This window comes from Falco biarmicus, chromosome 9, assembly GCF_023638135.1.
Source record: "Falco biarmicus isolate bFalBia1 chromosome 9, bFalBia1.pri, whole genome shotgun sequence".
In the NCBI taxonomy this organism is placed as follows: Eukaryota; Metazoa; Chordata; class Aves; order Falconiformes; family Falconidae; genus Falco; species Falco biarmicus.
Genome location: NC_079296.1, coordinates 16,849,663 through 16,862,174, shown reverse-complemented (window position 1 = coordinate 16,862,174; position 12,512 = coordinate 16,849,663). Strand labels below are relative to the sequence as shown.

The 12,512-nt window shown below is 38.9% G+C and overlaps 1 protein-coding gene across 2 annotated transcripts in view; it reads right to left on the bottom strand.

Annotated features, from left to right (window-relative positions):
- The window catches only part of HELLS (helicase, lymphoid specific), a 30,587-nt gene that overhangs the window by 6,306 nt on the left and 11,769 nt on the right, over positions 1–12,512 (bottom strand). For both annotated transcript variants that reach the window (XM_056350752.1, XM_056350751.1), the window contains 12 exons: positions 12,099–12,140; positions 11,101–11,325; positions 9,439–9,621; positions 9,073–9,216; positions 8,233–8,429; positions 7,441–7,537; positions 6,365–6,526; positions 5,706–5,848; positions 3,898–4,036; positions 2,402–2,485; positions 2,200–2,319; positions 321–437 (listed from right to left, as the gene is read on the bottom strand). In XM_056350752.1, coding sequence (XP_056206727.1) covers positions 321–437; positions 2,200–2,319; positions 2,402–2,485; positions 3,898–4,036; positions 5,706–5,848; positions 6,365–6,526; positions 7,441–7,537; positions 8,233–8,429; positions 9,073–9,216; positions 9,439–9,621; positions 11,101–11,325; positions 12,099–12,140 — 1,653 coding nt within the window. The remainder of the gene's footprint in view (positions 1–320; positions 438–2,199; positions 2,320–2,401; positions 2,486–3,897; positions 4,037–5,705; positions 5,849–6,364; positions 6,527–7,440; positions 7,538–8,232; positions 8,430–9,072; positions 9,217–9,438; positions 9,622–11,100; positions 11,326–12,098; positions 12,141–12,512) is intronic.

Sequence of the window (12,512 nt, the reverse complement as noted above, 5' to 3'; positions counted from 1 at the left end):
AATAATAAATTGAAAGAAGGAAATGTATTTTTAACAGTAACAGAAAAAAAACTCCTGCTTTTGGTGTAACTTGGGGGCAAACAGGCTAATTTGGAAACCAACTCTAATTCCGTATTCAGTAAGCTATGACTTTTCAAATGACACTGCATTATTTCATATATAACATGTTTGCATACACTACTGTACATTATCTCCAGGTAACACCTCATTAAAGTTACAGAAATAATCCATACCATAATGGGATAGTAAATGATCATCAAAAGCACCAACAGAGAAAACACTATGACACATATCACTAGGTTAACAGTGTGTCAACATACCCAGTCACTGTCGTATATGATAACTGTGTCTGCTGCAGTTAAGTTGATGCCCAAGCCTCCAGCTCTTGTACTCACTAAGAACAGGAAGACCTCAGAGTCAGTATTAAATTGATGCATCTGGAAGAGAATTGATGTATTAAAAACCAGCAGATGGATCAAATACTATGTATCTAATATTTTGAGACCTGTGTTTAAAAAGATGAAGACAGATAAAATGCAGCACACACTGTCAGAGGCCAAACCAAGGATTTAAAAAATATTACATGCATTTGGGACAGGACAAGACCAAGGAGTGAAGCAACTGCATTTTTTTATCTGATGATTCCAGTCAGTAAGTTGTCTAACAGAGAGTGGAGATGACTCTAGTGAGGTATGGTCCAAATCACATTCACTGCCACATAACCTACCATTCAGTGATGAGCAAGGTGGGTACAGTCCAAGCTGGCAAAGCCTAAAAACATATCTACTTCTTGACACACACAACAATCTAAAATACTGATGCCAACTTGGCTGTAACTTGCAGCCACTCTGTATACTTCATCCTCTTACTTCAAAAAACTAAAAGTAACTTTCTGCCTCCTACTCAGCATCTAGCCTGCTTTCACTGCAAGATGTTCCCAAGTGTCAGCACAGCTCCTATCAAGTCCACAATACCAGTCAAAACCTAGTCTACTTAGTCTGACCACCCACATGCTGGTAGGAAACTGGAGCTGCATAGTCATTTTCAGGACTTTGATCTCAGCAGAGAAACCATCACCCCACTGCTGCCAGGTGGAAGCAGCTACCCAAGCTCTCTAAAAGCCCCATATCCTCTGGGGTCTCCTGGACATCAGCATCTGCAGCACCAGCAAGTCACAGAGGTGGGAAGAGCCTTGCCAAACTTAAGACTGGTGACCTAGAAGGCTTCCTTCATCCTGCCCCCACACCACACCATGGCAGACACACAACCGACTCCTAAAAATCGTCACAAGCCGGCAGTACAAAATCTTACCAGCTTAATAAAAGTCATTATAGCTTGCTGACATGCTGCTAGTTAGCCTTTCCTTTTTAAGGATCAGCTCTAACAGTAGCAGCCGAAGTGTTTAGGGATCTGGTCTTCCTCAGCCACACTGTGGCACAGAAAGAAATGGCACAAAGGAAAGCATAGTTTCAGCTAGATGATCTGTCATCTGCCACTGTTTTTCTGTATCTTCATAAACACTAGTGCATATTTTGGAGACCAGATGTCAATTGCAGCACATCCCCATGATACATCCTATGTACCTCCTCCATCTATGCACTGCTCTCTTACACAGCTGCAAGCCCTCATAAAGGTGGTCTTCCAGAACCATCCTGCATGACTGCTTTTCATGATAAATATATGCCTCAGCAGTGAGGCAGTTTGTGGTTATTTGAAACCATTACAAGTATGCAAGAACATAGGATTGCACTGGAACAAATCTGTGTGCAATTTCAGGCTGAAGTTGCAGCTGTCCCACTAGGTACCAGAAACTGATTTCCTGGAAATCTACTTTATGTGACATTACACTTGCAGCATGCTCCCATAGATGTTGCCATCACATTCTGGATGCTAAGAAACAATACATGCAGGGACAAAACTTGGATTAGCATCTGCCACAACTAGGTATATTACATACTTCATATTTGGGCAACAGAGTAGGTGAGCACCCACCATTCTTGGCATACCACAAGATATTGGTCATTAACACATGTCATTGCTTCAGTATTTCTGAGCTGCAGCAGCAGCAAGGATGTCAATTTTCAGCATAGATGTCTTTTGCCTATTAAACGCTAAATGCTGTGTGAAATCACATCCCAGTATCACAGAAACAAGCAGAATCTGCTAGCACACGTTCAAAGGGCATGTACATCTACTTACATTTTCCTCTCTCTCCGCGTAGGACATTGAGCCATCCAATCGACTAAATTTGAAGTTTCTCAGATAGCAGTAATCCATCAAAATGTCAAGCATCATAGTCATTTGTGAGAACAGCAAAATCTACAAAACCAGGAAGATTCCTTAATACCATTTTTTCAATCCAAGGAGACAACTATTGCACCTTACCAATCATCAGCTTTACCTTATGTCCTCTCTTCTTCAGTTCTGGAAGCATTCGGTCCAAGAGCAGAAACTTGCCTGAATTCTTGACTAGATCTTCATCAACCTTGGACAGGGGATCATGTATTAGAGGGTTATCAAAAGTTTCCCCAACTCAAAAGCACCATCAAAAGCAGTCTGAAAGCTCTGCACAGAGACAAGCTTGTACCATCTTTTTAACTAAACAGCTGTAAGGTTGAAAGCAAAACTAATTTTAGCAAGCTACATTGAATCAATTAAATCATGATGAAACTAAATCAAGACCCACCATTTCATATGCCCGAATAATTTTCAGAACCACCAATTAGTTTTCATCCCATTTCTAGAACAAAAAACTTGTTGATTTTAATTTTTCCAAGTGGAAAAGCACTGCTGTTTCTTTCCCAGCTCGTCATTAATGCACAAGGCCTCCCCCTGCTGGATGTAAGGAAGCACTGCTGAACAAGTTAGGACACATCAGCCAAGGGACAAAAGTTCACAGAACAAGTTTCCACACTGCTACCTTAGCCCCCTCTTTTGCTCAAGAGTTTTTCATCTAATTCGTGCTACGATCTAAGAGCAGGGATGCAGTAACTTCTCAGGTTTGAGCCATACAGCAGCCACCTCGATATTTCCATTCTCCTGAGCAGATACTAGCTCCAGCAAGCAGCATCAAACAGCCTGCATTTTCTACACGTTAACTAGTTTCCCCTCACCACCCAGACTGGGCTATCTGCTTTTTATGCACTGACTTTACATTGATAAACTTCAATAGCTTGCTCCTGAGTGCAGCTAAATCTGTTATTAGCCACTGAACAGGAAACATGACTACACATGCCCACAAACCTACATTTAGAATGTGCAAACAACTTCCAGTTGTTCAAGATTCCTTCAATTCACATTACTACGTACTTCCCTGTATCACCAACTACTCTGTGCAGATTAAACTACCAGCTGGCCTTTGAGATACAACTTGGATTTTTTCCCTTTTGAGGAAGAGAAAGGATTATGTATTCTCCAAGCAGACAACTCTCATACTTGGTTCAGCCCTGCAACACCTCACACTTAAAAGTTACCACTGCAACTCCCACAGTGCATACGTGCAATTTGTGTCATAAACAGTTTACCAAACCAGTCAGTGAGTTTGTTTCGAAAACTAACCTTTGTGAGGAGAGCTAGAGGCAAGATCCTAAAACACCTGGAGTCAAAGGAACCCAGCTACTGGTTAAATTCAGTAACTTTGCTCCCTGCGGGTGAGCACTGCCATAATGAAGAACACTAAGGCACCACTATGCAAAGGCTAAATGGGCACAAAGCTTCAATGGTTTCTGCAACTGCTGCTGCAGGAAGCTTCAAATGATTCAGTACACTGCTGGAATTCATTGGGGAGGCGTGTGCCAAATACATTAAAAAGGTCATTCTTTACTGCCATCAGCTCAGTGTCTATTGCTTTTTAATGCCTGGAATAATTTTCTCTCATAATCTTTTTAAAACATGTACCTTGAATTGTTGAGTAGCAGGGTCCAACGGATATTCAATAAGATAGGGGTGATTACAACATTTCCTCAGTAACATCATAATATTCTGCAATTTGAGGTTCACCTCTGAATCCATGGGAATGCTCACTTCTACCACTGGCCTTGAAAAGATAACATCATCTTATTAGTACAGAACGTGTCACCTTATGCTACAGATACTGAGGAGAAAAAAAATAATATAACCAAAATCAACCAATGGATGCAAGTGCTGCATCAAATGGCCTCAAAATCCCTCATAGTTAGTAAAACTATTACCAGACTAAACTTCTTTTAGTGCCACACTTGGCACTGAAGGCACAAGAGTTTGCCCTTATTGGCTTAAAATACAAGAGGGTAGTCAGTAGTAACCAGAAACGGAACAAACAACCTTCTGCAAGTCACCCAGCAGAAAAGGGAACAGAACCAAGCTGTGTCTGGAACAAATGGTCAGATCTCCTACAGAACAATAAACAAGCTATTCCAGAAATCAGCTTTCTGTCTAGCCTCTTTCGGCCAAACATACACATTGCAGGATTCACAACGAATACAGCTATTTGGTCTTCCACATCTAAGTACTGCCACCAATATAAGGGATACATGCATACCATAAGACTAATACAAACATATGTAAGTGTCTGTTCTTGCAAAGTACACTGGACTATAATAAAAAACTAGCAAAATAAATACATTTCATCCCTGAAGACTAACCTGGTTTTCCTTACACCAAGGGACTCCCAACCAATGCAGAGCCACCAACAGACCTTGCCAAACCCCAGAATGAACGTAATTCCTCAGCTCCCTCTGTCCCGAATCTCAACTCTGTTCTTTATCACCAGAAAGTGACCAATACCTGTCACCAAAACAACAATAACCATGCTGGCCATTTGGGTTCCAGGTCTCAGCTTAAGTATTTTATAAAATCTAGCATGGAAACTACTCCTCCCTTTTCTCCAGTCTTGAGCCACAAAAACATAGGAGTTAACTGCAGCTAGCACACCAGCATTATCCCTTGTCCTGTCTTTCACAGGATCCTAGAATGGTTTGGGTTGGAAGGGACCTTTTAAGATCATCTAGTCCAATCCCTCTGCAATGAGCAGGGTTATTGAGTCAAAGAGATGTATATGTGAATGTAATTGGACACTGGAGACAAAAGGTTTACCTGAATCTTGCAAAGCCTGCAAAACATACCAATAATTCAAGCTCTTCAGCTCTTTGTCCTCATGGCTAGCTGCAGCCAGGAACCAAGTTATTACAATTACATTTCAACTACCAAACAACTAAGAGAAGCAGTTCCTTCCCTAGCTCACACCCAACACCGTCCTAGACCTTGAGACTGTGGTAAAACCAAAGTTCTTCACTACCAAAATGTTTCAACAGCCCAAAGGAATTACCATTTCACACTAGGACATTTTAATTCTTCATGGAGTATCAATAGCACTATCATCACAGGACCTACCTAAGACTGTGACTAATGAAAACAGGGACTTAAGAAGCAATTTTATTGGTAGATCTTACAAAGGCCATGGGTCTAACAGTAAATGTCTCACAGTTAACTGTTAACTCTAATGAGTCTGTGAGTAATGGTACAACCCAGTTATTGCTGTAATGACCCAGCAAATATTAGGTAAAAGCAGAGAATCAAATCATAAAGCTACAAGCATAGCAAATTATGAAATGCCATTCTTCTTGATCAATTTGAATAAGCAAAGCTCTGGAAGCAAACTAAGAGGGAGACATTCAGTGAATAATAATAATAAATTAAAAAAAAGAAGAATCTTTTAAGGCAGGCACCTCTCTTTTTCTACTTCCTCTTGCGTTTTCCTGATCAATTTTTCCAAGTCATCAGGTGAACCATTATGTTCCTCAGAATAATCAACCAGTTTTCGACTACGGCGTTTTGGTCGGCCCGTAGGAGTCAACTCAACTACTTCTTCCTGTGGGAAATGATAACACTGCCATCAACAGCAGAAGCGATCAGCTTCATATTCAAAGGCCTATGCTGACCCAATAATAATCAATACTGAAACGGTCTCAGTAGTATGCATCATGCAGTATTTACTTACAGCAGCTGTAAGTTTTGCTAAGTAGAAAATACAGCCCAAACAGTAAAGGTTTATAATTGTAGATTTTGGAAGCTTCCGATTGATTTTTTGAAGTTGCATCAGTACCTTAGTGATTTAATAGCAGAAACTGTCAATTCTGTGAACACTGTCTTCATTTTCCCCCAAGCTACAAGTAATCAAGAACATATTTACACTCATATTGTGTTAGCTCTGTGCCCACTGAGGCCAGCCACAGTAACTGTCACTGAAACAGCTAACAAAAGGATCAGACTAAAAATTTAAGCAAAAAGCTGGTTTAGTTACAGTGGCAATGAAGCAATACCGATGTGTTTCTGCCTAAAAACCATTAACAGCAAGCACATTCCTAACATCTGTATCAGTAGATACCTCATTATTTCCAAGCAGATTCCTAATGGTGCGATTTACAATGGCAGTATAGAAAGTTTCCTGCTTCTTTGTCAGCGGTGCATATACCACAACTTCTCGTTTAGGAGGAACCTCAAGAGCAACATCAGATTTCAGCCTCCTCAGCAAAAAAGGTGTCAGAATCTGAAACGTTGAACAGATACGTTAGTTATTCAAAGCTCTCAACATGGCTACTTTACAAAACAAAAAAACAACAAAAACCGAACACAAACAGGTCTACTGACATAATGCTATTTTGACAATTTAAAGCAAGGGAGTTAATTTGCAGAGTTCCACATGTCATTTTTTTAATATGGATGCCTACTCCAAAACTTCTATGCACATGCTGGTAATACATGTGTTCAAACATATCCACTGACATTTTAAAAATTTTGAATTGTTTCCTAAGAATGCAGTAGTAACTACATCAGAGACCTTTCAAATAATTTTCATTAACTGAAAGGAATTTTATTATGAAACATCTCATTTTGCTTGTATTTCTTAAGTTATTCCAGGAAAGCCCGAAATCTTTAATCAAAATAAGTTGTCATTAAGAATTGCATCTAGAATATACAATTTGTATCTCACCATCAACATGATGGGAAAATGATAGTACTGCTAACGTTTACTTCCACACACTTCCTTTAAAAAAAATGTTTTTGGAGTTAGTTTGGTTTTACACAGGCACATTATACAACTAGTTTGTCAAAAGGTATTCTGTTCAACACCTAAAAGTTAAATAAATTCCCTCAGTTATCTTTCAAGAAAATAAAGGTACCCATTAAATAAGCAAGCAACTTCAATCAAATTTGACTAAACTGAATTTAGCTCCAAGAATAAAAATGAGTCATTACCAAAGAGGTACATCGTTCCTTTCAGCATTTGTAAGTGCTGTAAACCCTAAAAAATCCCACAAGTCTAAGGAAGTCCAGAAGTGCCACAATAAAAGCCTCAGGCCCAGAATTCAACTCCACAAACAAGATTTTGACACGCTTCATAATAATGGTCAATGTTAGAAATAAACCATGAAAAAAACAACACAAAAAGTAAGTGAAAACCTGATGCAGCATATGCAAGATGTTTTGCTCCCTTTCTTTAGCAATAATATCTTCAGCAGTTTCCGTAATGGTGGTAATATCAAACCAGGATTCAAAGCTATAAAAACAAAGGAAAGAAAAAAAAAAGAATAGCTTACTCATAGCTATTATTCTTCATTATTTAACATACTGTTCTCTAATTCTGCAACTGAAGAAAAACAAAGCACTAATATCCATCATGAATAGAGGTGAACAGTGAACAAGAGGTTTCTGAAACATGCCTGTCAATTCAGATGCTTCATGTTTTAAGTGATTGGTAAAAATACTTGTATTACTTGGAATATTCTCTGTGATCTATTATATTCCACCTAGTCTATAACTTTTTTCAAAATTAGTCTAAAGACTGTTTTGGTGATGTTCTTCCACGTGACCCCTTACTGCTTCAGAAAAGGATCTATTTCCCACAGAACCCATGCCTACCAGCTTCACTTTCTCCAGCACCCTAAAGAATCTCAAGCATCACCCAGGCACTTAAGATTAGACAAACGTCTCTCCCTGCAAATGCTCATGTGTTAGCTCAGAGCTCAGCTTCCACTATCCATAGAGCTGACAATTCCTTTATTCTTTTCTGAAGCAGGTAAGTGTGAAGGCAAGACATATTGCAAAGCCTTCACTACCAATTAGTCATACTGAAGTATAACCATACCATAAAACAGCTCCTCACATGCTGATACAAGTTTAATAATTAAAAAGTTACAATAATGCCCAAACAGGACAAACCAGAATAGTTTTCTCCATCAGATTGCAACCTACCTTTTCAAATCATCAAACACATCTGGCAACAGGAAGTTAAGCAACGACCAAAGTTCTGCCAAGTTGTTTTGCAGGGGAGTACCGGTTAACAGAAGTTTATTGTCTGCATTAAATTGTTTCAATTCTCTGATAAGACGGCAGTTCATGTTTTTAATCCTGTGGCCTTCATCTACTATCAGGTATTTCCAGAAGCAGTGCTACAAAATGAAAGGGTATTTCAGTAAATAAGAGCTTTACTTCATTAAAACATGTGCCAGATGAGGTAAATGGCACTAATAAGACTCTGATACTGCTCATCACAAAGATTCTATTTACTGCTGTTCCTCACTTTGCCAGACTAGAAGAACAGAGCCCAAACAGTTAATGCCATAGATCTGTTTCATGGTGACTGCATTTAGAAAGCTTAGGTGACTACAGTAAAACTTCTACAAGAAACTCATCTCACTGAAACAACCTTTCTCATGTTAACTATGATACTTCTACACTAAGTATAGCTTTTACTCTGAGCCTTCCTCAACCATCACCTACAGAGAAGTAATGGAAAGAAAAAGAAAAGAAAAAAAAATGTAGCTATCTGCTTACTTTACTTTTTGGATAGTGTTCCGATATAACTTCTTAAGCATAAAATTCCAGAGCTGCTGCTACCAAGAAAACAGAAATGAATGCCAATACAAATGGTACAGTATGACACTCATTGTACAGGCAGTATCCAGCTTTTTGTTGGTGCGGGGTTTTTTGGGTTTGGTTTGGTTTTTTGTTTGGTTGGTGGTTTTTTTTCTGAATTCAAAAGCATTGCTATTATTCCACCCATCCTAGGGCTTTCAAGAGAATTTAAGATACCTGTAGCACGTTTCTGTCTCGCATTGCTATTTCAAAGGAAGTAATGACCACAGGATGGATTTGTAGTGATCCTTGTCGCCCATGAATTTTACGAACCAGTTTACGACGTTCCTGCTGAGCTCCATGATACAGCATTAGCGGAATCTGAAAAAAACCCAGGTTTAGAAGTCAGGTGAATTAAGCCAATTTAAACCTAAACAGAAGGTACTACAGATAATGTCATGCATTGTGTAGTAACCACATAAACAACTACAATTAAACTGATACTCTATATATAAAGTTTCAAGGCAAAGAATTAGAATAAGAATTAAACAGTTTGTTCTTTTAAACCTAAGGAAGAAAAAGAAAAATCTTAATTTCTTTTACCTCTGGAGTAAATCTCTTGAATTCAGACATCCAATTTGGAAGAGTAGACAAAGGACCACATACTAAGAATGGACCAGGGACTCCTCGCTCCACCATCAGTGCTATTGTCGCAATACACTGGATCGTCTTTCCCAGCCCCATTTCATCAGCTAAAATACCATTAATACCATTTTCCCAAAGCATCTGCATACACAGAAAAAGAAATGTAAATGCAAAATAACCAACACACCTTAGGAACAACAGACATCTTTAGGAATGCAGCACCTGTGGAAACTCTCTACTAGGCACATTTTATATTGCAGATGAGGATGATTTTCTCCACTATGAAAATAGATACAAGCATCTTGTAAGCCACATACATTCATACATAGCTGCATGCATTTCTAGCCAATTAAGTGCCTGACTAGGGCGCAAAAATGCAGAATATTAAAGGAAAGGATGTAAATGCGTGCTATATCAAAAGGCACTTGAACTGCAAGTACTGCTCACACTATCCAAAAATTTTACTTCTTTCCAGCTCCACAGAATTTCCTTAGCTCCCCCCTCTAAAAGACCCAAGTTATTTTCCTGTTTCAGTTTTATCTATTCAAGTAGCTTCTGCAGGCACAGCTACTTCACCATAGGAACACAGCCACATGCTCCAGTCAAAGTTCTTTGTGCAAACACTGCCCATTATTCTGACAAGTGACAGAGCAACCCCTCACAAAAGAGCAGAAAGGAAGACACAGAAGTGCTCTTCAGCTACTCTCTCTACTATTCACAAAGACTCTTAAAAAAGGTTGTTATAACTGAGGGCCCAACCAAGGAAGCTGCTTCCCCCGGCCCCAGAAGAGGCCAGTCTTCCCTAGGCACTTCCCAGTGACAGAAGAAAGTGAGCAAGTTTAGCGGCACTCGCTTGTGAGATCAGCCTAAACCTGTCAGAACAGGATACATATGCTTGTGGGGAAGAAAAAAAAAAAAAAAGAAAGAAAAAACCCAAAGGAAATAAATATGAGATCAGTAGCAAAATGAAAATTAGTTCTGCCTGGCTCTGGTGATTAAAGAGCAAAGTTGTTCTAATCTGGCTTGCTAGCAAAAACAGATACAAGTTAAAGTGGGCAACTTTTATGGCAAGTTTCTTTAGTTTTTTATTTCAAAGGCTAAAGACAAAACATTTAAAAAATACTATGTTAATATCACTAGTTAGATTTCAAGATACAGAGAACAGAAAACTTGTCTGTGTCAGGCCTGCAAGGTAGTGGGTCTTTCAAACATCTACAGACTAGGTAGTCAAGCCCTCAAGAGAAAAATATATTAAGACTGTCCCTTAGTAGTATACATAGTCCTTCTGCTTTCACAAAGTATTTCCAAGAAGAGGCTGAAATGACAGTTAAGCTGAACAAGAAAACAGACAGAGAAAGGACAGATGGAGAACACCAACGAGAAAGTCCAAAGGAATGTTTACAAACATGGGTATCTTTCCCATGCTGAAACATTGCATCTGCTGCTTTGACGATTTTTTTGTAACACCAGATTCTTGTATCATGAGAAATCATAAAGAACCATCTCTCTCTTCTTCACCTTCCCTGTACCAACTATGATCACAGACATCTAGTGTCTCTTCCCCTCCATTTCTGTTCCCAATCAGCAACAGATTCAATTTCATTAACAATCACTTCATACCCTTAGCCACTCCATGCCTTCCACTTGGTACCACCTCATCACACCACCAGTAAAAATCTTTGGCTGCTGAAAAGGCACTGGTTGTCCATTAAATTTCCGTACTGGATCAAGGAATTGCTTGGCACTGTGTCGTACAGCTTGACACAATCTATCCTTGATGATGCTATTTGAATCTCCATTTTTCTGCAGGTCTTCTGGACACAGGTTGCCTGAGGAGCTTTCATCCTATAGAGGGAAGTTCAAGGACCACAAGTGGAATGCACGTCAAAGTCCCACTAAGACATACATTTGCCCAATTTACACCAGTCTTAGTGTGCAGCAAAGTACGCCAGCCCCTAACACAAAGACTTATTTTGAGTAACTGTCAATTCAAGAGTAGAATTTCTAGGATTTTAGGATTAATGTTACTATGTAGGTAGATGTTAACATGCAAAATTTCAATGCCTTATATACATTCTTTACTCCTTCAGAACTGGAGAGCAGTGATAGCTACTAAAGCCATTTGGCTTATAATTTTCTAGCCATAAAAGCAGACTTAAAACCTTCCTCACAGCACTTTGCATTTAACGTGGCTATTTCCCTTCTGTAGGCAGATTCTAGAGAATGGTGGAAAAAAATGCCTACCGTGCATGTAGCTTTTAAACTACAGCAGAAGCAAGAGACCACACCTGTTATCCCCACACTCAGATGCTTAAGAATGACTATGTCTCAGTCTCATATACCAGCACAAATATTTTCAGTAAAGTCTTATTTCCTTTATTTTTGAAACTATAGGTGTTCTATGAAGTATAAATACATTCAAATTCAGTGTTTAAAAAAAAAAAAAGTAAATCAGAAATTTTCACCTCTGATTTCCAAAAAGAACTAATTTAGGACTTCAGTATCTAGCAGAGATGTTTATTTACAGGAAAAGTTTAAGGATATACTATAAAGTACAAAAACCCCTCCCTCCCTTTGGGCTTAACACACTTAAACTGCAATAACACGTGCCAACGTACCTGATTTTCCACTTTACTTTTCTTTGCCACTGATAATATTTCCTGGAAACAAAGAAAAAAAACTATGCTTATGTGCTTTTCAACCTTAAAGATTACTACAATTTGTATTTAATAAGATCTTTTAACTGAAGAATCCAGACATACTTTAAAAATCTTTTCATACAATATCATTAATCATACAAGTGACTCTAAACAAGACCACACACCAGAGGATGTACTCAAATTACAAAGGGTAACTGAAAACTCAGCTGGCAATGCAGTCTCTTCACAGCTTGCTTGCCTCCCTAAAGACTCCAAAAACAAACAAACAAAAAAAAGAGGCGCAAAAAAACCCTACCCCAGCATTTCAATTCTATAGGTCTGACAACACTGCTTGTTACATAGACCTTTGATGGAAGAAAGTCCTATGGTACA